Source organism: Propithecus coquereli, unplaced genomic scaffold (genome assembly GCF_000956105.1).
Source record: "Propithecus coquereli isolate 6110/MARCELLA unplaced genomic scaffold, Pcoq_1.0 Scaffold482, whole genome shotgun sequence".
NCBI lineage: Eukaryota > Metazoa > Chordata > Mammalia > Primates > Indriidae > Propithecus > Propithecus coquereli.
In genome coordinates, this window is record NW_012150641.1 from 904126 (window position 1) to 931081 (window position 26956).

A 26956-nucleotide genomic window follows, 5' to 3' on the forward strand; every position below is an offset into this window, starting at 1 on the left:
TCCCCTGTGCTTCCCTCCCGCTCTCCTGGGCCGTCGTCTGAGGCCCAGCCCCTCTCAGCCTCACTCACGCCAGAATCGGGAGGGAGGCCCCAGGGGCCCTCTAGAGGCCAAGGCCGCTCCTCTGCCAAATGCCCCTTCTCAGCCACCGACAGGCGAGCCCTGCCTCCAGGCCCCCCGGCTCCGTGGCAACCAGCCTCTAATCACGCCTGACCTCTCCTCAGGATTCCTGAGGGGTAAGGGCTGAAGCCAAGAGCAAGGACCCCAGCAAGAATGGGGTCAACGGGGACAGGGGTCAAAGGGCAATGCCTGGGTTCCATGTTTGGTCCACCGAAGCAGACAGCCCGTTGCTAGGTAACCGCATCTCCCATCACCACCGGACACATCATCCTGAGCTGCGGATCCCCAGTCTCCAGCCATTTTCTGCTCAGTCTCCCAAACGTCCACCCTCTGTGGGACCCTGAAAGCAGGAGGAGGGGAGAAGCAAGAGCCCCACCCCCCTTGAGCCACCTGTGGTTCTGTCACCCACTGTTTCACTGCGAAGAGTCACCTGTCTAGGCAGGTAGGTCACTGCCACCATGAGTCTGGGCATCATGGAAGAGGAAGACCTGGCCGAGTACTTCCGGCTTCAGTATGGGGAAAGGTTGTTGCAACTGCTGCAGTGAGTGTCTGAGGGCCTGGCCTACCCCACCCCTCTGCCTGGGATCACCCACACCCACCTTCCAACCTGCCCCTCCTCTCCTATGATCCAGCACTCCTAACAATCCTGCCCCCATCACTCTGGCACTGGTCACCCCATCACCCTGGTCCCACACCTTGTCACCCTACCTCAGCTCACTCCCTTAATACCAGAGTGCCCCTCTCTCCTTCTTAGCACACCATTCCTTCCCCTTAAGTCAGGGAGAGGACCCCTTTCCCTCCCCATGGGTCTCTGTCTCCACGGGTTACTCCCAGCCCCAGCCTGTCCCAGGTCTCAAATCCTGAGGCCTCTCTTGCGCGTGTCTTGGGCAGGAAGTTCCCCAATGTTGAGAAACAGTTGGATTCTCCATCCATCCGTCTACTGGAGAAGAAAAAGGAGGCCAAGATCATGCATCAGGCTATGGAGAAGAAGAAGGAGGTGTGGGGGACTCGGGGATGGGATGTGGGAAGGAAGGGGGTGGGCTGGCTTCAGGGAGAGCCTAAGGACAGCCCTCCATTGTGTGGGTGGAGGTGGCTAGAACCAGGAGTCCTAGATTGTGGTCTGGTCTCTTTTCTCTGGGCACAATAGAAAAGATCTGAATCTTGGGGCTACCAGTGTCCTGGGATGCTCTGCTCTGAGCAGGCATGGGGTAGAAAGTGGGAGGCTTCCTGTGGACCCTCCTAGGCCTGGGGATAGAGCCTGCTGGGGTGCTCCTTGGTACTCAGGTCAGGGGCCTTCCTGACCTCTCTGCTTCCCCACCCCTGCCCCAAAGACATTTCAGCGCAGAATGGAAACCCTGAACCTGCGCTGGGAGGAACTGGGTGTCAAGGAAGCCCAACTGAAGGCCCACATCCAGAAGTTTGAGCAGTTCATCCAGGTTTGAGGGGGCGTGGACTGCTACACAGGCCAGGGGATCCACACTCTGCAGTCGGGCAAATTGTTCCTCCTCCTCTACCTCGTTTTTGCTGACTCCTCACCCTGGGTCAAAAGTGTCCTGAGTGCTCCAACAATGCCTGGTGCTTCCCCAGGCATCTGTTATGTCCCTCACCTATTGCTCTGTTTGTAATTTCCTGTTTACCTGTCAGTCTCTGCCCCTGTAGGTGGCTGTTTCCTATGTCCTTGCCGGTCCCCGGGACATACAGTTTATCCAGTGGATGGATGGATGGATGGCTGTGCCATGGTCAGGGCTGAGCACCTGGGGACACAACAGTGAATGAGATGGGTTTTATTCCCCCCTCCACCCCATCCCTCTGTCCTGATTCTGTGCTGAAGGTTTGGGCAGGGGACAGTGGAAGGACCAGGCACCAGAGTCCATTCCAAGACAACCTCTCTCACTAGGTCCTTAGAGGAACAATTTAATCATCTTAAAATCCAGATTTATCCAGTCCCACTCCTGCCAGCACTTATGGAACACTGAAGGGCATGGCCCAGCTCTGGTGGGGAGGGTGTAATTATTGTCCTCTGCTACAGAGCAGCCTGGCTCTTAAGCATCTTCCGCCCCACTCTGTGCCTAAACCACATGGGAAGGGAAGTTGATGGGCTGGTCATGTTGTCCAAGGGTCCAGTCCTTGTCACCAGCCAGAGAAACACTCATGGAATGGTTGGGGTGGCAGGATATCTGGGGCGAAGGGGTTCTCCAAATTTTCAGAGGATCAGCAGCTTCAGAATCCCAGAGAGCTTGTTACAAATATAGACCCTGGGAACTCTCTCCCCTCTTCTTGCTTTCAGCAGCTCTGGAGTTGGGCCCATGCATCTAGATTTTTTTAAAGCTTCCCAGGGGGTTCTGATGCAAAAGTAGATTTGAAAGCTACTGGGTTAGGGCCCCTCAGTCTTCTCCTGGGCTTATGGGGCGGAGTACAAATCCTCCATGTCCTTCCTTCTGACACCACCACACATGCCCACCCATGTGGAATCACGGGAGCCTCTGAAGGGAAAAAGGAGCCACACAGTGCAGGTGCGATGTGAGGAGTGGGCTTGCCCCTAATCTAGGGGGAGGGCTTTGCAGAAGGAAGAAGGTGGGGTTGGTCCGATTGCAGTAGCTCAGCCTCGATCTGTCTTTCTGAGCATCGAATGGCCTGCACCATCTCCTCCAGCCCCGGCCAGATGCCGGTCTGAGCTCCTAGGAACATGCTCTGTGGAATGGCCTTAGCCTGCCAGGCCCTCTGCACCAGGAATGTCTCCTATCTCGTCCCCCTATAGCTTGAGCACTGTTGCCTTAGCTTTTGGAAGAGAGGGGCTACTGCCTCACATCTCTATAGCTGAAGGAATTGAAGCACCAAGTACCAAATCGGGAGAAAATTTGGGCCTCCCAACTTGGGCCCAGGAATCTGCTCCATGACAAATAGACACTGCTAAGAATAGAAACAATCGATACTTTGTCAGAAGGGTTCCTGCACCCACTTCTGGACTTTCTCAGCCTTTGCTGGGGTTGAGTTCTCTCTGTACACTGAGCCTGATGCAACATGGTTCTCCCCCAACCGTTTTTTCTCCTGGGTTCTCCCTAGTCTGCTCTCTGAAGTCCAGAGCCCAAATCCCACAGCATCAGAATCATTTCCCACGGCTCCCCCAAGGCCCCCCCTTGACTTTGGATTAAACCTCTGTACTCACCATTTCCTGTACCCCACTTCAGTCCACAGAAATCCCCTCCACGAGCTTCAACCCCTGGAGATCCTTTTCATTCATCCCTCCTCTTCCACATGGGTGGCCCAGCAATCTCTGCCCATCCTTAGGGTGGTCTGAGCTCAGCAGACAGTAGGGGCTGAGGGCACCCTTGGCCCCAGGAGGGCAGGGCACAGCTGCTTGACCAGTGTCACCTCCCCCGGCCCCAGGAGAATGACCAGAAACGGATCCGAGCCCTGAAGAAAGCCAACAAGGAGCGGGAGCTCAAGAGGCAGCGCATGCGGGAGCTGGCCAAGGCCAAGCAGGAGATGGTGGCCCTGAGGCTGGAGCACCAGCGGCTGAGTGTCAAGCTGCATAACTACTCCATTTTCAACAAGTACCTGGAGAAGGTGGTGGAGAACTCCGAGGTGAGTCGAGGAGTTGGGGACAGGCCCTGGCACCTCCTCTTCCCTGGGGACCTGGGGCTGTGGAGTGGAGTTCAGCCTCAGCTGTCTGGGGACTGGGGACCCTCTGGGCCTCCAGAGGCTCTGTGAGATGGTCACCCTGCTCTGAGGCAATGCAGCTAGTCCTGGAGGGTGGCTAGAAAAAGCCCTTGGTGAGGCAGGTCATGTTTCTCAAGGGACCTTGTGGTGTGTCTAAGTGTGTCTGTGTAAATGTCTTGCATGAGTTGTGTGCTTATGTCTACATGAGTGTCCGCGGCCGTGTCTGTCTAAAGCTGCGTGTGTGTGAGTGCACATGGGTGTGCATGTGTATTAGGGGAACCAGGTTTTGGAGAACCTGCGGGAAGCTTTGCCGGCATCCACATCTATCCCTGCTTCCCCTCCTCTTCGGTGTCCCCTGTTTACTGGAGAGTCAACTGAGGAGAGGAAGGGAGAGGAACCGGAAAATACACACCTGCTGCCGCGCTGGAGTGCTCAGCACGTGCTGGGCATGGGGCTTAGTGCTCTACACATGTTTCTCCAGCCCCAAGAGGAAAGCAACCTATTACCCTGTCACAGAGAGGAAATAGAGGCACGGAGAGGTGAAGTCGCCTGCTCAGGGTCTGACAGCTTGTCAGTGGCAGAGCCCTTGCTTTTAACCACTCCTCAGTGGGCCCCCCAATGCCACTGACAGCCACTCTCCCTAAAGTCCTGCAGCCAGAGCTCAGGGAACTTCTCAGCCCCTTCCTGCTGCACCTCTTGCAGCATTTGGCACTCTTGATGCTCCTCCCTAAAACCTACCTTTGCCCTCGACTCTGTGGCACCTTCCTCTCCTCCTGCCTCTGGCCCCTCCTTCTCAGGCTCCTCTGGGAGCTTCTCTTCCCAAGTCCTTCCATACACGTTCTGGGGTCTTTGTCCCAGACCCTCCGCTTTTCTCCCTGAGCAGTTCCTGGGGCCTCCCACAGATACCAGCTATGTCAGTGATTATCCCCCACCATGTGACCAGCAGCAGGGATAGCTCCTCATCGTGGTGGAGCGAGGTCCCCCCCAGGGGTGTGGATCCATGTACTGGGAGGGGATCAGGGAGACAAAGGATGCATAACTTTTAAAAGTCCCCACAATTTCCATATAGAACCTAATTTATCAGGTCATTAAATATGAAATGTCTGATTTCGAATCAGAAGTTTAGTTTATTATATCTCAAACAAGGAGCAGGATGCTTAATCAAAGTATGCGCCTAAACTATCAACACAGTGTTCCCATCTTAACAGTAGCTTGTTTATGCCAGCAGCAAAGAAGCCTGGAGAGACAGTGGCAATGAAATCTCGAAAGGCATGTTTTCCACAGCTTGTTGAGAATTCAATATTTTTCCTTGCAAAAAATGTTCCAAAGCCTGGAAGAAGTGGTAGTCAGTTGGTGCAAGCTCTGGTGAATACGGTGGATGACAAGAGTTTCCAAGTCCAGCCTCTGTAGTTGGAGCGGCATTGTTTATGAGACATGTGGTCAAGTGTTGTCTTGCAAAAGGATTGACCTGTCTCTATTGACCAATCTCAGCTGCTTCATTGCAAGCATCCTCATCATTTTGTCCAGCTGGTTGCAGTAGACATCCACTGTAATCAATTGACCAGGTTTCATGAAGCTGTAGTGGATAATACCAGCGCTGGACCACCAAACAGACACCATCAGACACCATTCGGTTTTGGACGTGTTTCAGCGCTTCTTCTTTATCCAATCATTGTGCCGAACACTTGTGATTGTCAAAAAGAATCCATTTTTCATCACACATAAAAATACAGTGTAGAAATGGTTCGCCTTTTTGTCAGCAAAGAAAGGCAAGCTTCGAGACAATTTCCCTTCTGATGCTAGTTTAATTTGTGCAGAACCCATCTATCCAGCTTCTTTACCTTGCCAATTTGTTTCAAATGTCCAGTATTGTTGGAATAGTAACATCGAACTTTGCTGCTAATCATTTGTAGGTAAGAGATGGATTCACTTCCACTACAGCTTTCAGCTCATCATTATCCACCTTGGTCTCAGGTTGCCCGTGAGGCTCATTTTCAAGATTAAAATCACCAGAACAGATCTGCTCAAATCATGAATGTACTGTGCATTCATTAGCCACATCCTTCCCAAACACTTCATTGATATTTCAAGCTGTCTGGGTTGCATTAGTTTCATGGCAGAACTCATATTTGAAAATAAGAATTTTTGACTTATCCATGGCTTCACAAAAATTGCTCTTAAAAAAAAATGAGAAAGATAATCACAAGCCAAAATGTATATTTGAAAGACTGAGGATGTACCTTCACAATAAAAATAAAACAAGAATTGTCACAGTGAAATGTCAGCAATACCAACTGTCCAACTTAGTAAATGTCAGGAAATCAGACATTTCATACTTAATAACCTAATATTTATGTTTAAGTCCCAAATCTGTGTTATTTCCTCCATTCTAAGGTACCAGCTACTGTAAGATAAATTGTTCATTTAACTACTGGGAGTTTGGGGTGGAGTAGGGAGTGAGGGAGGACTGCCATATTAAAACAGTAGATAAATTGTAAGATATGTCTCAAATTTAGAGCTGGTAAAATATATATCTTAGAATTCAGGAAATTTGCCCATATCTCTCCCCTAAGCTTCAGACCCTCGTATTTAACTCTATCTAACTCATCCCATCCACATTCATCTCATCTGCTTCCTGCCACCCCCCAGGCCAGTCCTGCTGCTGGTGTGTCCTGTGCTGGTGAATGGCACGGCCACCCACCCACAGCCCCACCAGAGCTCGGGGCCTCATCTCTGACTCTTCCCTCTTGCTCAGTCCTGCAGCTATCAATCAGCAGATATCGTCTTTTCTGCCTCCTGAGTATTTCTGGAATCCAGTCCCTGCCCCTTCCTCATCCACATTACCAATGGTACCTCATCTGGAGTTGAACTCCACGGTCATTCCCGGCCAGCCTGTTCAGCATTCTACAGCCAGCATGAGATCTCTCTCTCTCTCTCTCTCTCTCTTTCCCCCCTTCTTTCTTCCTTTATTTTGTTTAAATATTTTAAGCATACCGGAAAGTATAGAGAAACACATAACAGCACCCACGTACTTACCACACAACTTTGTCAAATCTTAATATTTTTCCCTATTTGCCCCGGATTCTTTTTTCTGAAATCAGACACCAGTAACTGAAACCCCTTGTGCGTCCTTCCAAATCTCATTCTTCCCCTCTCCTCGGAGCTCACCAATATTCTGCTTTTTAAATTTCTCACTTTCATGCTTGTATTTGTTACCTTGTAGCATATTACATATCCATAAACTATGAATAGCATGGTACATAATCTTCTGTTACTTGCCTTTTCCAATCAATGATGTTTTTGGTTTTTTTTTTTTTTTTTTTTTTTTTTTGAGACAGAGTCTCACTGTGTTACCCGGGCTAGAGTGCCGTGCCGTCATCCTAGCTCACAGCAACCTCAAACTCCTGGGCTCAAGCTATCCTCCTGCCTCAGCCTCCCGAGTAGCTGGGACTACAGGCATGCGCCACCATGCCCAGCTAATTTTTTCTATATATTTTTAGTTGTCCAATTAATTTCTTTCTAATTTTAGTAGAGACGGGGTCTCGCTCTTGCTCAGGCTGGTTTCGAACTCCTGAGCTCAAACAATCCGCCCGCCTCGGCCTCCCAGAGTGCTAGGATTACAGGCGTGAGCCACCGCGCCCGGCCTTCAATGATGTTTTTTTAAAAAAACTTTTTATTATAGAAATTTTCGAGCGTACGCGAAAGTAGAAAGAATAGTCTATTGAACACCCATGACTCATCACCTGATTCCACCAATTATCACTTCATTGTCCTGTCCCCTGCACTTTCTCACCTCTGCCATTTTGAAGCAAATGATGTATTTTTATCCATATGCAGCTCTTTAGCATGTGTCTCTAAAAGAGGAGAGCTCTTTTTAATATACAGTAATACCATTGTCATACTTAGTAAAAATGTGATAGTAATTCCTTAATATCCAATATCGGTGTCAAGTATTGTACAAATGCTTTTTGTACATTTGGTTTGTTCCAATCAGCGTCCATACAAGGTCCTCACACTGCGTTTGGTTGGTATGTTTCTTAAGTGTCACAGACATTGGGCTGAAGGAAAGAAGCCAGACACGAAGGAGGATATGCTGTATGCTTCCACTGATACGTGTACAAACAGGAAAAATTAATCTTTAATGACAGAGGTCAGAATACTATAATAGTTTCCTCAGTGTTGGGGACAGGTCCTAACTATCAACCCTTCTTCATTTATTAGCTAGATACTATCATAAAGGAAAGGACTTCATAAAGAGAAGCTTTCCTTCACCAACTGTTTGATTATTATGTGGGTCTTAAAGAAAAAACTTGTTAAACACCCGATATTTTATTTATAGTTTTCAGAGCAATGAATCTGTTCTCCAGCATCCTCTGAAAATGACCTGTGATGTTTTTAGTATCATTATGAACTGATGAATTTTTAACACATTTGATATGTTTCAATCCTTCACACTTATTCTTACTAATGTTCAAATTGTCTTCCACCATTGGGCTATGGGAACCTCTTCGAGTTGGCACGAGTCCTTTTGACACCAGCATTACGTTTTAGACATGCATTCCTGGTCGCGCTGCTATAGTTCATTCATTTTAACTAGCATGTGCTGTTACATGGTTTGCCAAGTGAACTTTTAGAAACGCAGACATAAATTATCTTTCTGTTGCTTAAAATCCTTCAGTGGATCCACACCCCTTCCTAAGGTTTACTGAGCACTTCTTTGTCTTCTTCTTCTTCAGGTCAATTTCTCCCTTCCCATCTTTTTTTTTTTTTTTTTTTTTTTTTGAGACAGAGTCTCGCTTTTGTTGCCCAGACTAGAGTGAGTGCCGTGGCGTCAGCCTAGCTCACAGCAACCTCAAACTCCTGGGCTCAAGCGATCCTCCTGCCTCAGCCTCCCGAGTAGCTGGAACTACAGGCACGAGCCACCACACCCGGCCAATTTTTTATTTCTATTTTTAGTTGACTTGCTAATTTTTTCTATTTTTTTAGTAGAGACGGGGTCTCGCTCTTGCTCAGAGCTGGTCTCGAACTCCAGAGCTCAAGCGATCCTCCCGCCTCGGCCTCCTAGAGTGCTAGGATTACAGGCGTGAGCCACCGCCCCCGGCCTCTCCCTCCCCATCTTGAATTCAGGCCACTCATACTAAACTACCTTGAGCATCTTGAACATGCTACACTCCCCCCACCATTCATCTTTACCCAGGCTGTGCCCTCCACCTGTAGCACTGCCTCACCTTCCCCCACCTGCTTTTGCCTTGCTGTCCTCTGTTCATACCCGCAGCCTCCTTTCAGCCATCCTTTCTCCCGGGAAACCTTTTCTGGCTGTTCCCATCTCCCCCAACGCTGGGTTGGGTGGCCCTTCCCTGAAGAGGCATATTTGGGGAAGGTCCAACAGGGCAGTTCCCAGGACATCAGTCCATCATTGGAAATGTCATGAGATAGAGAAAATGCTCAGGGACTGTCCCCTGGATGGCTGGAAGGCACACTGTGATAAGGCCTTGGGAAGGTGAGCTTGGCATCACAGAACAGGCGCTCACACCACCTTGTCAAGAGGTGTGGTTGTGGGGCTTCTGTTCCCTTAAGTGGGGCCTGCGGGTTGGGGCCAGAGTGGCATGGTTCCGGATCATGCAAGAGGAGGTAAGCTGAGCCTGGCAGGCCACTTGCCCCACTAGTACCCTCTCCAAACCCCTGCTTCTCCCTCAGCAAATGTTGAATAAGTACCAGAGAGTACCATGCTTGAAGGCAATACCCAGCAGTCTCCGTCCAGCCCCACCCCTCAACTGTACATAGGCTTAGCACTCTGTATTGAAACTGTTTACTTGTTCGTGCTGCCCAAGCTGTAGGCTTCCTAAGAAAGCCTGGTTTTCTTATCTGCTGCCACGTCTCTAGCATTTAGCACAGCTCCTGGCTTGTAAGTAGTTCTTGGTAGATTCTTGTTGAGTAGGAAATTTATTGCCTTGAGAGACATCTCAAAATGTCCTCCACCAGCCATTCTCAATCTTGGGGCTGTGCCTAGAAAAACCTGGAGGACCTTTTGCAAAAATCAAGTGTCAGGGGCCACCTCAGACCTGTTCATTAATCTGAATCTGAATCTCTGGGGGTGGAGTCTGGAAGACGCCTTTCCAAGCCTCCCCCCCGTGATTCTAACATGTAACTAAGACTGAGAATCCCTGGTCCAGTTGTGCACCCTCCCAACACATGGACCATGGTCCATACAAGCCCACGAGAAGCGGGTGGTGGGACCCTGACATCCTCACAGCCTCAGCCGGTAAGCCTGGCCCAGGGCTTGCCTGTCCTGGTGTCCAGGCGTCCAAGCTGGGAGTGGGCTGACCAGGATGGCTGCATCGGGGCCCTGGGGACCGGCGGTGCAGTGACCAGAGCCCCGGTCGCAGTTCGAGGAGATCCACGAGGTGATCGCACGCTACAAGACGCTGGTGAGCATGCACCACGACCTCATGCAGTCTGCGCAGGAGGGCCAGGAGAAGATCGAGCGCGCCAAGGCGCGGCTGGCGCGCTACATGGAGGAGAAGGACGATGAGATCCTGCAGCACAACAACGAGCTGGCCCGGCTGCAGATGCGCTTCGACCGCGCCCGCAGCGATGTCATCATCTGGGTGAGGGGGCTGGGTCGGGGCAGGGACCTCGGGGCGCTAGGTGATTGAAGGCCCCATGCGCGCGCACACGCGCGCGCACACACACCCGCCAGGCTCATGCCCTCATCCTTTGCAGGAATCTCGCTGGGCGCACATCCAGAACACCGCCGCCAAGAAGACCCTCCTGCTTGGCACTATTAAAATGGCAACGCTGAACCTCTTCCAGATCGTTAGCAAGCAGCTCAAGGATGCCACCAGTGTGTCGCTGGATGACACGCACAAGCAGCTGGACATGGTAGGAGGAAGTGCAGGCGCTGGGACCGGCTGGGTTGGCGGGCCAAGGCGGTTCCCCAAGGAGGTTAAGTGTAAGAATGAATTCGGCAGAGCAGTGGCTCTCAATTTTTAACAGCATCAGAATCACCTGGGGCACGAGGAGTGTTGCTGGGCCCCAGCCCCGGAATCTCTGACTCGGTAGGTCTGAGATGAGAACTCATGAATTTGTATCTTCAGCAAGTTCCCAGGTGATGCTGCTGATCGGGGTTCCACACTTTGAGAACCACTGTATTATCCCCAAGACCCTTGTTGGCCCAACCCAGTAGGAGGAACCAACTATTGTATCCGTTGGTTATGCAAAACAGTCTTATTAGATTCTAGTGAGATACCTTGGCTTGCTGAAGACTTGTGCTTAAGGCCCACACTTTGTTAAAAGGAAAACTTGGCAAGTTTAGAGAAGTGTTAAAGTCATATTAGTACCAATCTGGATGTTCTTGAAATAATTGAAAGGAAATTGAAAAGGAAATAACTTTTTCACTGTATGAGTCAAAGTGAGTTAATGCCAGCCACATCCACGTGCCACCTAAAATCATCTCACTTGTGGCCAAAGATATACACATCCCACATTTTGGGAAACCCTGCACCAGCAGGTGCACTGAGGGTGCTTCTGATATGCAGAGAAGCATGACTAAATAATTATTTGTTTCTGCGGCAAACACCTTTAGCTCTGCTGTGAAATACTAGAAAGTAAACTCTTGAAGACTGGGATTTTTGTTGTTCCCTGCTATATCCACCCTGTACCTAAAACAATGTCTGTCACATGCTGGTCACTCAGTAAGTATTTGGTGAATGAATACGAAACACCAGCCAATAAATGCAATTGACTAAGAGGCACTTTCCCTACTTAAAAAAAAAAAAAGTGAAACTCACGAAATGTAAAGGATTTCACTCACTGACCAGCCAGGAAGAAGGATTTCCCTAAAGCAAATAATCAGCATCTTAAGGCTTGTTATTAGTAGAACAGAATTATAAAATTTTACAGTCCAAAGAAGGAGATTTGTAAGAAAGTTTGTTCTGGAAGCAGCAATTCTCAACATTTTGGTATCAGGATACCTTTATTCTCTTAAAGTGTATTGAGAACCCTTGGAGAGATTTTCTTTAGATGGGTTATATTTATTGATATTTACCATATTAGAAATTGAAACAGGAAATTTAAAAATATATGTTTAATAAATTCATTTTAAGATGCCATTAAAAATCATGTTAACAGAAATAGCATTTTGCATGAAAAAATTTTTCAAAAAATATTTTGAGAGAAGAGTGGCGTTATTCGACACATTTGCATCTCTTTAATGTCTGGCTTAATAGAGGACAGGTGCATTTTCATGTCTGCTTCTGCATTCATTCTGTTGTGATAGCATATGTCATGGAAATTCCACTCCAGTAAACACCACTGTGTACTTGTGACAGAATAAAAGGCAAATAATGTCTTAGCATTATTATAAAAAGAATTTTGGCCTGGAAGATCCCCCTCTCCCACAATAGGGCCCCCTTCCTTTAGCTGTTGTAAAGGAAGTTGTGATGGGTGGTGGGTCCTCCCGCCCCTTGCTCCTGCCCTTGCACTCCCTGCTCAGACCACAGCTTGCAGTCCGTCCACTCCGAATTTTGAGGTTTCTTAATCCCTCAACCTTGGTTTGCCTCTATAGGAGTACTTCATAGTGCGTAAATTTATTTTAAAATATCCCACTTCATTCTCATGGGATATGAGCCTACTCACAAAAATATACATGGCCAACTAGCCTGAAAAATTAAAAACAAAGACTTGGGAAAGTATAAGTTAAAATCAGAGATGAACACTAGATAGAGAAATACAGTCTGTGACTCTTGGATTATAAGGGCCTTCAACAGGAGCAATAATTGGCTCTGAGCTTCCAGGTAACCAGAATGAAAAGGCGCACGTAGTTCTTGTACTAAAATAAAAAAATATATAAGGTTTTCACAGAGGGAGCATGCTTTTTCCAGGCACTTTGTTCTAAGGGAAATTTCTCCATGAGGCTTCGGAGACACTCAGTGAATCGTGTTCTCAACAACCAGATACAGGCAGAGGCTTCATGAAGCAGCCGCTTCTATGGAACTAGGGACATGGTACAGAGTATAACTTAGAAAATGTGATTCTGCAAAAGGCCAAGAAAATTTGAATTCAATATACTGTGTCATGAAAGGTTTGGCATCATCCCTGAAGAAAGGCCAAACTATCCGGAACAGCCTTTTCCAAACTGTGCTTGGCAAATGCTAGAATCTTGAGATATTGTTTCCTATGAAGAAATAAAAGGACTCCATGGACCAATACATTTAGAAAACTCTCACTTAAATTAAGATTTAAAAAAAGAACAGGACTTGATAGAATCTTTGCTATGTATGGTCCTGTGCCCTGAGGCTCTCCCAGCAGATAGTGTTTCTAAGACTCACTAGATTACAGAACTCTTTCTGGGGTACGTGACCATGTACAGGAACGTAGTTTGGGAAATGCTGAACTTGTCTTCTCTGTAATCTTGGGAAAGTTGCTTTAAAATTCATGGACTCTTTGTTTTCTCACTTGCAAAAATAGGAATTACAGCAGTAATGGTAACAGTATTAGCAGTTGACAGGCTTGTTGAGCACGTTGAACAAAGTCTGTGTCGTCCCATCTCCAGAGACGGCCTTGAAAAGGAGAGGTTTTAGAACCGAGATCTTAGAGGCCATTCAGGCAAACCCTTCCTGCCTCCTCCCTTTTTAAAGAGGAAGAAACTGAGTCCCAGAGAGATGGAGTGATTTCCCCAGCGCTGCATCCGGAGCACAGCTAAGTCCTGACCTAGTGTCACCCTTTCCTCTGTGTCTCACTGATTTCGTGCTCTTTGAAACAGAAGCCAGTGAATAGAATTTAAACTTCTCTTCACGACTCAAGATTATCATGAGGAGCATCAGCTCAGGGTTTCGAGTGCATGACACCCTGACGGCCGTCACGCTGTGGAGGGCCGTCTGCCCCCACGCTGACGGGGCCCTGCCTGCCAAATGCTTTCACTCCCACGGTGTGCTGGTGATCCCTCCTTCTCCCTTCCGTTAGACCGTCAGCCTGCACTTTGTGTTGTCACTGTGTCTGCCTCTAGGAGTTCCCAACTCCATTCCCATTTATTGCTTTTAATCTGCTACCCTGATACTCAATTTCACCTCAAAATATTGTCAAGTGAGGGAAAGTGGCTTCTTCAAAAAGCCAGTCACAGGAAAGCAATGAACTCCTTACAAATTAATGCCCGAGATGCTCCATCTTGGAATGGAGTAAACCTCTGGATGGCTGGGGTTAACTGTGGTCCCCCTGCCTTTTCAGATCCAGCAGTTTATCCAAGACCTGTCGGACATCTGGATCGAGGTGAAGAGAAAGGAACAGCAACAAGTCCGGGTTTAAGGAGACAGCATGGTTCCAGAATGTTCTGAGACAGAGACTGCGAGAGAATCAGTTCCCGGGGAGCTTGCAGTCCAGTCAGCCCAGTCCGGCCACGGAGGCCCCCGGTGCTTTATCTACTGGTGAAGGAACACGTGGTCATTTTCTCCTTGGGCCTCAGTCCATCCCTGAAATCATTAAATTTTATAAGAAGTTTGTTCTTAAGTTCTCTCTTTTTAGTGATTTATTCATGCGGAAGAGCGTCAATGAGGGGAGAACCCCCACAAGCTCTGCCTCTCCAAGCTGGTCACTCAGGCTGCCCAGGAACTAGAAACCACATCTGAGGTCTGGTGTCCCCTGGGCTTTGGGCCTACACACAGCAAGAGTTCAGGTGGGCAACAGAGGACCCTTCTCTCTGCTATCACCTCAAGAAATATATTTTTTTTAAAGTTTGTATTTCTAATCTGGGTACAAAGACCCACTAGAAACTATGAAGGCAGCTTCCCAAGTCAGAATTCTACAGGTGAGTCAAGAACTCTTCCCTGACCTGGCGAGCATGCCCTACTCCCCTGTCCTGTGTACCTTAAAATATGCAACACAGCATCAGCTACGCCCATGAAGGAACAGCTAGCAGGCTGCCCGGTGACTAGTGAGGGACCACGAATGTGCCAAGTGACAGCCCCAAGGCCCAGGAGCATCTCGGCAGGCTAGAATGATGGGTTAAAACCAATAAAATGAAACTGAGTAGAGGTAACATAAAGTCTCGAACTTAGGTTCAAACACTTAATTGCACGTTTCTGAATCATCAATGGCATAAGCCAAGTCAGAGACTTGGGGGCAGTGGCATTTGGGAACATGCACTTCATCTACATCAGCCTTGCGAAAGCCCTGTGAGGCACCGCTGTCTCTGTCTCACAGAGCAAGACACTTGCCCAGGGACACTAGCCACAGGATGACAGGGCCAGGATTCACCCTTGGGTCTGCCCATCCTCAGCCTGTGTGTGCCCTCTTGGCCAGTCTGCCTCTCGGGCCCAGGGGCAGGCCCAAGCAAGGATCCATGTTTCCTCCCTGGCCCTGCGATCCTGCTGGGATTCCCAGTGCCTACAGGGAAGACGCTGCTGCAGCTGCCCTGGTGGGCTCTGGTGTGGGTCCCCGTAACCCTTCACCTCCGTACACGACACCTTGCAGCAGTGGTCCTCGAGGTGAGGGCCCTGGACCAGCAGCACCTGGGAACTTGGTGGACATACATACTTTCAGGCCTTACCCCAGACCTGAGAATCAGAAACTCCAGGGGTGTGACCCGACAGTCTGGGCTTTACCCAGCCCTCCACGTGGTTCTGATGCACACTCAAGTTGAAGAACCACTGCTTTACGGTGCCAAACACCGTCAGGTGCCTGGGCCCATTCATCTCCTAACTCGTGATGAGTCGTACATATGACAACCTGTGTCAGCCTTCTGTCAGAGACGCAGATTGATACTGAGAGATATCTACTGTTTCTTCTGGTGTGTGTGACGGTCTTTGTTACAGGGATTTGATCTCGGGCGGCTGTGGGCGCTGGTTAAGCAGTCTCTGTAGGGCTGCTATTTTCTCGCCCAATACTAGGGCTTGAAGTTCCCAGAGGAGGTTACTAGGAAAGAAATACAGAGGCAAAGTGGAAGGAGACCAAGAACAAGTCAGAACCCATAAGCATGAGCTGGAGCCCCTGAGGACAGACAGAAACCCAGGCCAGTTCTTGCGGCTTCTGAACCTGGTGGTGTGGGTGTCCCACAGAAGCCGGGATCCTTCTCTGAGGACGGAGCTGAGCACACACGCCTGGCCCAGGGGTTGGAGCAGCTGAAGGAGGACCCGAGGTGAGTGGAGCAGGTGCAGGCCCCGCACCAATGGGGCACATCAGCTGAGCGGCGACAACGTGTGCAAGCTACGATTGGCTGCCACTTCCCTTCCGCCCTCAGATCCCCTGTGGGGAGCTCTCTAGACCCACTCTAACAGGAAACACCCAGGAAAAGGAATTCTGGGGAATGCAAAAATAGCTTCCCCTGAGTTGAGTCTCCTGGGCTGGGTCCTAGAAGATGCAAAACAGACCGTTCCCCCAGCTCCGCGATAAACACATCTGCCCCCAGCCCCCAATCTTCTGCTGTGTCTGTGAGGTGGCGTTTGAGAAGCCCAGCCTGCTGGGACTGAACACACTTCCTGCTTGCGCGAGGCCCCTCAGCCCCACCCCAAGGCCGTGTGCCAGAAGCCAGAGGCCCTCTCTCTGCCTCTGTCCTTGCTCTGTCCTCTGTCTCACCGCCTTGTAGCATCAGCTTTCCTGCATGACTGAAATGGGGACTCGTGAAGGGTCACACTTAGAATTCCTGTGATCACACGTAAGTTCATCTAAACACGCGTGTTTACATACATGCGTAATTCGCCCTGATATTGTTGCATTTTTCAGGTTTACAAAAGAGCCCATCCCTGGGGCAGAAGAAATTCTGTGGATCTAGGCAGATTTCTTGAGTATAAGGGAAGCCACAAATCCACAAACTCATTTCCGAGCCCACAGAAAGGGGGAGAGCGAACCCAGAAGGTACAGGGATTATCCGAGCCTGAGTGAGGGCTTCCCATTGGCGGGGGGAGCGGTGGTCACAGATAGGCCCTCCCCAACCCCAGCCCACCCTAACCCGCTTCAGTCCCTTAGCACAAGCCACCCTGGGCCCTGTATCTACATAAAGAAGCCAAGATTGCCCAGTCAGAAGAGATTTGGACTCCAGATGCACAAGATCATGTTCCAAGAACAAGAAGATGAAGTTAAGGGCCTGATTGGAGCTTTCCCAGCAAGCAAAGACACTAGCTCATGAGAGAAATAACTGATTGGTTCCAGAAGTGAATGGTTCTCATCAGAGGCAGGAAGTAGGGCTGTGGTGTTGCATGGATAAAGGGAGGGAGGGTGGGAAGCCCTTCGGGGCTTTGCTGTCAGTGCTAGAGCACCTGCTCCCCATCAAAAGCTTTTCGCTCCACCTGATGGAACGGCGTGGAGGAAGGAAGGGGCAGGGGGTAGGAGAGGCTCAGGTGGGTAAGAGCCGAGCCTGCAAGCAGCCAGGGGGGCACACAGCCACATGTCTGTCACAATGCCATGCCACACACACAGTCCCCAAACGGCAATTGGAGCCCAAAAGCTGCTGGCGAGGATGGGACTCGAACCAAGAGTCTTTATGGTGATCTAGGTCTCTCTGGGGTAGCCAAAGAGGCCCTGCTTATGCAGGATTAACTATCAGCCCTTGGGATCATACACCTTACGTGATTTTACCCTCAAAGCCCTTTGCCCAGGCTCGTGGCTGGAGTCCCACATCTTACGGACAAGTCTTCCTGTCAATGGGAGGGGCTCTAGAAGCTTCCACTTCTTTCAAACAATCTCAGGGATGATCTCTTGGGCACCCGAGTGAGCTTCTCTGCTCCGGGACTTTCAATCCCAGCAATATTTCCTGGAAGTCTCCTGTGTGCATTGCAAGGTGTTGAGACCCTGCCTCAGGCTAATTCTCTTTTCCTGGGAGATAAGAGCCCTCTGAGATCTGTGACAGGAGCTGAGTTCAGGCTTCACCTCGGCTTCCCCACCTACAGTGGGCTGAGATTTCCCCTTAGCTTTGACTTTTGAAACTCCAGGGAGAGGCTCCTAGTGTCGACCACAGAGTTGGGAATGACAAGGGCTGGGCTTGGAGAAAACCAGAGTGTGATATCACCCTTGGAGATGGGGGACAAATAACCATGTTAGGAATTTTATGAGGGAAAGAGCTGGATCTAGGAACATCCTGCAGAATGACAGCCAGCTGCACAGCGATGCAAGACTGATCGTGTTAGTTTTCTAGTCTGCGTGACAAATTACCGCAAACTCGGAGTCCTAAACCCACTAAACGCACAGCCACTTGTTATCGCACAGTGGTAGGTCAGACATCCGTGTGGGCTGGACTGGATTCCAGCTTAGGGTCTCACAAGGCTAAAATCACATGGGCGGCTGGCTGGGCTTACACCTGCAGGCTCAGGGGAAGAGCCCACAGCCAAGCTCATTCAGGTTGCTGACATCATCCAGCTCCCGCACTGCAGGTCTGAGTCCCCATTTTCCCCGCTGGCTGTCAGCCAGGGGCCGCACTCTGCTCCTAGAGGCCAACTGCGTCCCTCATTGCATGGCCCCTTCCATCTGCAAAGCCAGCAGCAGCACATGGGGTCCCGGTCAGGGGTTGAATCTGACTGTCCTCCAATACCAGTCAGAGAAACTCTGCTTTTAAAGAGTTCATGTGATTAGATTAGAGCCACCCAGATAATCTTCCCTTTATCATAACACCAGGGGGTGAAGGTCATGGTGGCCATCTTAGAACTCAGCCTACCACATTGATGGGGAAAGGATGTCAAAACAGCTTGAGAAGGAAGAGGGGGTGGTGGCAAGGAGGGACTATGACAAGGTGGTTAAAGGCAGAGAGGAGGAACAGGTGGAAAATCTTTCCGATGTGCACCTGACCCCACATTTACTGGTGATAGTTTCATCAAGACAGGATGTTCCCCTGGGACTCATCACCTTCTAGGGAGTGAATAAATGGGATTCAGTCAGTCTGAGACTCTCCTGATTTTTTTTAAATGAAACTTTTATATACAAGCACATATGGATTTTTCATGCCTGGGGTGGGTGAGAGTGGGGATGGGTGTGGGGGGTGGACAGCAGAAAGTCCATGGCTTCCAGCAAATTCTCCCAGGAATCTTAATCCAATAAAGTTAAGAACTACTGCTTTTTTAAAAAAAATTAACAGCTTTATTGAGATATGATTCATATACCATAAAATTCACTCATTTAAAGGCTACAATTTAGTGGTTTTTAGTGTATTTTACAGAGTTGTGCAACCATGGACACGATCAATTTCAGAACATTTTCATTATCCCTCAAGAAACTCCATATCCATTGGCAGTCACTCCCATTAGCTCCCAATCCCACACCCCACTGCAGCCCTTGAAAACCATTATCTACTTTCTATTTCTATGGAATTACCTATTCTGGACATTTCATATAGATGGAATCATAATATGTATGTTTTTTGCGTTAGATTTAGCATGATGTCAGGGTTCATCCATGATATAGCGTGTACCAGTACATTGGTCTTTTTCATAGCTGAATGACATTCCATTGCATGGATATGTAGCATAGATTTTGTTTATCCAACAATCAGTTGATGGGCACTGGGATTGTTTCTACTTTCTGGCTACCTTCCTGCTACAAGTATTCTTGTACACGTTTTTGTGTGGACATATGTTTGCATTTCTCTTGGGTACATACCTAGGAGTAGAATTGCTGGGTCATATGCTAACTCTATGTTTCATCTTCTGAGGAACCGCCGGACTGTTTGCATTTTGAGATACTTTGGGAGCATTTTCATTTTGAGGATTAATGGGAGCATTTTCATTAGTACAAAGGAAGGCCAGCCTGGTGAGAAATAGAAGGAAAATCAAGATTCAAAGCAGTAGTTGAGGACAAGACTGAGGAATCCGATGCCCAACTGCGGGCAGCCCCGACTGCAGGTGGAGGAGTCCGGACTGTGCAGTAGAGGCCAGGCAGCCATCACAGCCCAACCCATAGTTCTCTGTATGAGGTGACAATTCGCCTCACAGCCACAACATGCACCATTCCCCCTCCCCCTCGCTGCCCCCATCCTCCACCCTCACACCTGGACCTCAGAACCCTCACTCAATAGACAAATAATGGTTCTATTGAGCACCTCCTGTGTACCAAGCCCTAAGCAAAGCAAAGGGAACAATGCGGTAAACAATGGATACAGTTCCTGCCTCTTGGAGCTTTTGGTCTCTTGGGAAAGAGAGACATTAAACCAATCGTTATAAAATAATTATCGCTGCTCTGGCTGTCACGATGTACCAGGTGCTATGGGAGCCTACGAGGGGAGGTGATGGGGAACCCACCAGGCCTTTCTGAGGCAGCAATGTAAGGGTTAGGAAGAGACTTGAAGAATAAATAGGGTTTTTTTTTTAGCCAATGGTGAGAAGGAGGAGAAAGAGAGGGAGTAAGGGTGAGTCACCACAAAATTGGAAGAGCCTGGATCTGGGAGGGGTGGGCCCGAAGGCGGAGGTAGGATGAGGGTGAGGATGAGCGCAGAGCCAGGCAGGGGCTAGATTCCGTGGGGCCTTTTGAGGAGGCCTCTGCCAGGATCTCAGGTTTTATTCTAAGGGGACTAGAGAGCACTGCGGGGATTTTATTAAAGAAAAGAAAAAGAATAAGAAACCGAAGATTGAGCTCTGGGTAGGAGTTTGTTTATTTGTTTTTGTTTTGTATCGCCAGGCTTGGAAACCCAATTTGGCACAGAATCTGGGATCTGGGGAATGAGGTTTGGAGGAAGAGAAAGAGAATAGATCTTCAAATCTGAAAAACAAACAAACAAACAAAAACAAGACAAAATAAAACTCACAAACTTTCTCTGTCCTATATTAGAAAGGCAAGTCTCATTGCTGCTGATGCCATCTGGGCTTAACAATCAGGTGGGCGCAAGGCAGCTGGAGGTGGCTGTTTGACGCAAGGCAAGGTCCCCGGTTCAGGACAAAGACACCCAGTTATCACCTTAGCAGAAGCCAGGGCTGCACCACCGTCAGCTGTGTGCACAGCATATCAGTTGTAAGGTGGGGAAGGGCACGCTCAGATTTGCTCTTGGAAAAGATGGCTCTAGCTCCTGCATGGAGAAGGGACCGGATGGGGGGCAGAAAAAAGGGAGGTCAGAATGGATACAGGAAGACCATCTTGTTAAAGGATAATCCATTTTTTTAAAAAAAAGTAAAATTATCTCTGCCATATAAATTTTAAATGGAGACATCTTAAAGATTTTATCTAGATCATTAATTGAAGGAACCAGTATGATGTAAAACCCAGTTCAAAGAACAAGTACATGGCTGGACATGGTGGCTCATGCCTATAATCCTAGCACTCTGGGAGGCAGAGGCGGGAGGATTGCTTGAGATCAGGAGTTCGAGACCAGCCTCAGCAAGAGTGAGACCCCCATCTCTACAAAAAAAAATAGAAAAATAAACCTGGGGTGATAGCATGTGCCCATAGTCCCAGCTACTCAGGAGGCTGAGGTGGGAGGATTGCTTGAGACCAGGAACCAGGAGTTTGAGGTCGCAGTGAGCTATCATGACACCACTGCACTCTAGCCTGGGTGACAGAATGAAACCCTGTTTCGAAAAAAAAGGAACAGGCACATATATAAACAATCAGGAATGCTGAAACTAATTTGTTAATATATGCAAAAATGATCTCTTCACCGGGCAGAGATCATTTCCATCTTCCCTGTACAAAACTCATTTGAATTTCTATGAACAGAATCATTTGCCTCACCTCATTAAGTTAACTTCTGTCTCTACAGGGTTCAGAGTTGTAAAATGGTAAAAAAAGAAAAGAAAGGCACAAACCCCTTATAGAATCAGACAACCCTAGAAGGGTCCTCTAGAGACAACACCATTGAAAGGAAACCCAGTAATACTTTTGCCTATTTCAAAGTCTTAATTTCCCTGGCAATCTGAGGCTGTGGTCCAGGCAAACTTGGACTTGTGCAGAGGAACAACATGTGAAACAGATCCACGTGGGTGCTGTGGTTGAATCAGGATCATGGGGTGGCCCAAAGATTTTCCTCGGTCCTGACAAGCAGATTCTGAGACACCACTGGAACCTGCAACCCTTCAGAACCCAGCTTGAAACTTTTGGCCTCGGTATTTCTTAGGTTCCTGCCCGCTTAGCATTCTGAGTTACCTGAACTTTCTTGTTTCATAAATCTTATTCTCAATTATTTATATCATTTAAGTACCACCTCCTTCTTGTACTTAGATATTGTAAATTGTTAAAGATGGCTTGTACAGTTTTTAAGAGGCAGTGGGGCATAGTGATTTTAAGCATAGACTCTTGAAATCAGACGCTGAACTCTGACCTTGGGCAAGTTTCTTCGCCTCTGTGCCTTCCTTTCTGCATCTGTAAAATGGAGATAATAGCTCCCAGGGTTGCTTTGAGGATTAAATCAATTAGTATGGGTGTACATCATTCAGAACAGAACCGGGGACCTGAGAAGTATTAAGTATTTTCTATGATCATGCTTCTGTCGATTGAATGAATCCACAAGCCATCTTTCTGTTTCACTGTGCCCATGGGAAGCCTGGTGGTTGGACTTATGATGCCAGTCTCTCATCAAAACTGTGATTCTTAACTAATCAACAAGCATAAAAAAAAAACAATGCTCCTTGCTTTTCTTAAAAAAAAAAAAAAACAAGCATCAGGTGTGACTCTGCAGACAGGTAGAAGATTCGTCTTCGTTATCATTAAGCATTTATTGAGTGCCCACAATGGCCACCCTGTGACATAGGAGGCACAGAGTGAGGCTGCTGAGACAGTGAGGCCCCAGCCATGCCACCCAGGCCATCCTTGGGGAAGGAATCACAGAGAATGTGAAGGCTGTGGAGGAAACCAATAATTCCTTGTGGCCTCTCCCTTCCTGAGGCACAGCAAATGTGATGAAGCGAGAGGCTAAAGGTTGCTCTCCTGCTGAGTTTTGGCCCATTCCTCTCTCTTTCCTCACAAATTTGTCCTGCATATGCCCTGTCAGGCCTTGCCCAGGGCCCTAATCACAGAGGAAGGGTTGAGGACCCCTTAGAGGAAGGTCCTCCGTGGAAGGTATTGGCAGAGCTAAATATGTTGATGACAATAATCACAACGACAAATCTCGTACAGCACTGACAAAGAGTACTCTGATACTCTGCTCTTCCAGAGACCGAGCCTCGTTCCCTGCATCTCGAGTGTGGCTGGACTTAGAGACTCACTGCTAACGAATAGGATATGGCAGAAGTGAAAGTGTGAGACTTCTAAGAGTCGGTCGAGAAAGGCATTGCGGCTTCCTCCTTGCTCTCCCCCTGGGTTCATTCAGTCTGGGGACAACCAAAGGCCACGCCATGAGGGCACTCAAGCAGCCCTGTGGACAAGTCCCCATGGTGAGGAACTGAGGCCTCCCACCAACAGCCGTGCGAGTGGAGTTGGAAGTGGATCCTCCTACCTCACATAAGCCATCCGATGACTGACATCAAAAACATCTTGACTGCACTTTAGGATAGGCCTGGAGCCAGAACCACCCAGCGGAGCTCCTCCCACATTACTCACCCTCGGAAATCATGTGAGACAATAATCTTGTTGTTTTGAGCCCCTAACTTTGAGGTAATTTGTTACTCACTGTATTAGTCTGCCAGGGCAGCCATAACAAAATACCACAACCTGAGTGGCTTAAACAACAGAAATTTATTTTCTCACAGTTCTGGAGGCTGGTGTTGGAAGGTTTGGTTCCTCCTGAGGCCCCTCTCCTTGGCTTGCAGGTGACCACCTTCTCACATGTCCTCACGTGGCTTTTTCTCTGCACACACACCCTGGTGTCTCTCTCTCTTCTTTAAGGATGCTAGTGGTTGGATTAGGGCCCACCCTTACGACTTCGTTCAACCTGTTACCTCCTTAAAGGTCCTGTCTCCAAATACAGTCACATTAGGGCTTCAACATATCAATCTGGGGAGCAGGGGACACAATTCCATCCATAACACTCAGCTCTCACCCTGCCCCGGTCACCTATCTGACCTCATCTCCTACTCTCCTGCTCCAACACACCAGGCACGCTCCCACCTCACAGCCTTTGCACTTGCTGTTCCCCGTGCACAGAATGCTGTCTCACCTCCCTAAAGCCTTGGCTTGGATGGCTCAGATGTCACCTTCTCAGTTGGGTCCACTTCGGCCACCCTTTCTAAAATTCCAGTCCTCACCCCTGCCACTCCCTTCCCCTTGCCCTCTGTATTTTCTACACAAGCATATCCTCTTCTAACATACTGCGTAATTTACTAGTTGAGACAGTTTACTCTGTCTCCACTATTAGAACGTAAGCTCCGTGAGGGCAGGGTTTTCTTCTGCGTTGTTGGCCATAGTATCCACACTGCCCAGAATGGCGTCTGGTACAAACATCAAAGGATACTTGTGGGGTGGATGAATGAGTGAATGAATGAGTGATTCGGAGCACTGCCGCCCATGGACAATGGCAAAGGGGACATTGGTGATGCAATGGTAATGAACTGAACACCACCCCTGCTGGAGAAGCCTTGTACATTTAGGGGAGACCCAGATAAGATGGGGAGCCTTGCTAGCCAGCAAGGGACCGAGGCGCAGAGGTGTGTGGTGTATATCTTACGCCTTGCCACCAGGATTGCCTGTGTTCTGGGTCACATCCTGTATTCTCTCTTATTTCCAAACACTCTTATACCCTCCTTTAAGGAAGAGTTAATAATATTAATAATTGCCGGCATGTTATATGGAATGCTTGCCATGTGACAGGCATAATGCCAGACCCTTTAAACCCAGTGTCTCATTTAATCTTCTCGACAATCCTACACGGCAGGTGTGACCATAAATCTTATTTTATAGAAAAAGAAAAGATGACTAAGAAGTTTAGCTGACTTTTAGTATTCAATTTATTGAGTTTACAATTCAAAAGATGTAGTTCTTCCTTAAGCTTCAGCTTTTAAATCTTATTCTATTGGTTTTCAACATATTTTAACTATCGCTTTTAAAAGGATTTTCGATGTTTGATTCCAATTACAAAGTTAAACTCCTTTTAAACATTTTAAATTGCATTTGGACATTTATTGTGTTCAGTTTCCTTTTATGTACTTCAGTGGTCTGACTTAACAAACAAAACCTTTCCCAGTATTTAAATTGAGATTATTCAGCCAATGAATTGAATCTATAAATATGGTGACCTTTGGGTTCTCGTAAATGTTCCAATACTATATATAAGTTTAGGAAGTTTTCATAAGTCATAAGTCTGAATCGATGAGATGCTTATTAATTTTCAATTGGAATTTTAAAATTTTTGCTCTAAATAGGCTAAATTCTATTAAGCATTATAAATACATAAGTGTACATAGTTTCTTTTACATATAAATGTTAATACCATGGTTTGGATTCCCTTAAAGTTTCTATACTGAATTTTAAATCTTCCTGTGGTTAAAAGATTCTCAGTCACCAAGGAAACTGTAATATCATATCCAATTTTGGGGGTTGCCTTTTAGACTCTCCTGAGATTACATAACAACCACTCTGTCTATCATTGCTGTGTCAATGACTCCATAATTCATAGAAGACACCACATAGCTAGGACATCTAGATTTAAGTTGTATGTTACACTCCTACCCAGGAAGCTCTACTGCCTGATTTGATTTTGCACATCTTTGACTTTAAGATTGGTAAAGTTGTTTCTATCTAACACTAAAGATCTTTGAATCAGATGGAATCCTGTATTCTTTCAAATTCTACTATCTCTTTGGACTTCACAAGTCTTAGAGCTATCAAAATGATATCTGATTGAATCGTGGCTTAGTAATCAGCTGTTTTTTGCCTAGTGGTGGGACTTCAGACATCCACCAACCATGGTAATGGACTTGAGGGGTTATCAGTTCCTTCCCAGGTTTGTAACATCACACCCAGTACTTCCACAGTGTACAAGGTCAACTCGCTCTTAGGACAGGAAATATGGCGACTTCTTTCAGGAGTCCTGTGTTGGAGTCTCTCCTGCCCTAGCATATACAGGTCACACAGATAGGACCAGGAAGACCCAGAAGCATCAGATCCCCAGTGAGATATGCTCTGGAGGAAGCACAGAGGGGCCTGAGCCCTTCCTCATTCATCTCCTCTTTTGAATTTCAACAAGCCTGTTGAGGTAGGTAGGGGAAGTCGCATTGTTCCCATTTTGCTGTTAATCAATCAATTCATTTGTTCATTATTGCCTATGTATTATGGACAAGGTCATTGCCTTCGAAGAGCTCATGGTCTACCAAGGAAGCATACCAGCCAAAGCGGCAGGCTGAGTGTATCACCTGTGGGAAGGGTATTGATAAAGTGTGGTGGGGAACAGGGAGGGAGAGATGGTGGCAAGCTGATGGGAGGTAATCGGAGAAGGCTTAATGAGGGGGCTTGACACTCAACCAGGTTTACTGAGTACGCACTATATGCCAGGCGCTGTTGAGGAAAGGAGTTTGGGGATAGACAAGAAACAAGAAAAAATTAATCAAGGCCATTTCAGGTCATGAGGAGCTAGTGCTTACCGTGTGCTTCGCTGTGCAGACACTACTCTAAGCGATTTACATAGATTGACTTGTTTAATGCTCCCAGCACTTCTGTGAGGCGGGGGACCATTGCTATCCCCATTTTGTAGGGGAAGAGACTCTTCCTGTTAACCGTTGCTGCATAACAATCTACCCCAAAACTGAGTGGCTTAAAACAACAATCTTTTTTTTTTTTTATTTTCACAATGCGGGGGATGGGGGTCAGGAATTCAGGCAGAGCTCAGTGGTGACAGCTCATCTCTACTCTGCAATGGCAGCTGGGATACTTGGTTGGGGCTGGAGGATCAAGAAGGCTTCACTCACTTGACTGGGGCCTTAGGGCAAGCAACCAGCTGGGGCACTTCAGCTGTCCTTTATGTGACCTTTCTCTCAAGCAAGATAGCCAGAACTTCTTTATGTGGTGGCCAGCTTCCCAGAGTACAAAAACAGAAGCTGCAAGTGACACAGCATCATGTCCACCATATCCGATGGGCCCGTGAGTGTCACAGAGCCAGCGCAGGTTCAAATGGAGGGGAAATTGACATGGAGAAGTGGAAAAGTCACCTTGAAAAGGGCACAGGGGATGGAAAGAAGTGCTATGGCCATCTTTGGAAATGTAGAATTTAAATAATTTGCTCAAGGTCATGCAGCCAATAATTAGGCTGTGGGAGTCCGTAGGGTAAGTCAGATGTGCAGAAATGTGAAGGACATTTCAGATTACAGGATGCAAATAAGTGAAGGCCCACAGACATGAAAACCTGCAG

General features: G+C 47.9%; 1 protein-coding gene and 1 pseudogene across 2 annotated transcripts; both read left to right on the forward strand.

Annotated features, from left to right (window-relative positions):
- The first annotated feature begins 343 nt into the window (after positions 1-343).
- CCDC42 (coiled-coil domain containing 42) lies at positions 344-14289 on the forward strand. 2 transcript variants are annotated; one of them, XM_012655644.1, is made up of 7 exons: positions 344-658; positions 1009-1114; positions 1449-1553; positions 3505-3702; positions 10164-10385; positions 10501-10659; positions 14002-14289. In XM_012655644.1, exons 1-7 carry the CDS (start codon positions 576-578, stop codon positions 14077-14079), a joined length of 951 nt encoding a protein of 316 aa, XP_012511098.1. In that variant the 5' UTR covers positions 344-575; the 3' UTR covers positions 14080-14289. The 2 variants fall into 2 exon arrangements, with proteins under 2 accessions (XP_012511098.1, XP_012511099.1); XM_012655645.1 differs by lacking the exon at positions 10164-10385 and having other exon boundaries at positions 380-658; positions 14002-14079.
- Positions 14290-14910: 621 nt separating this feature from the next.
- LOC105819381 overlaps positions 14911-26956 on the forward strand; it is a 38281-nt pseudogene continuing 26235 nt past the window's right edge.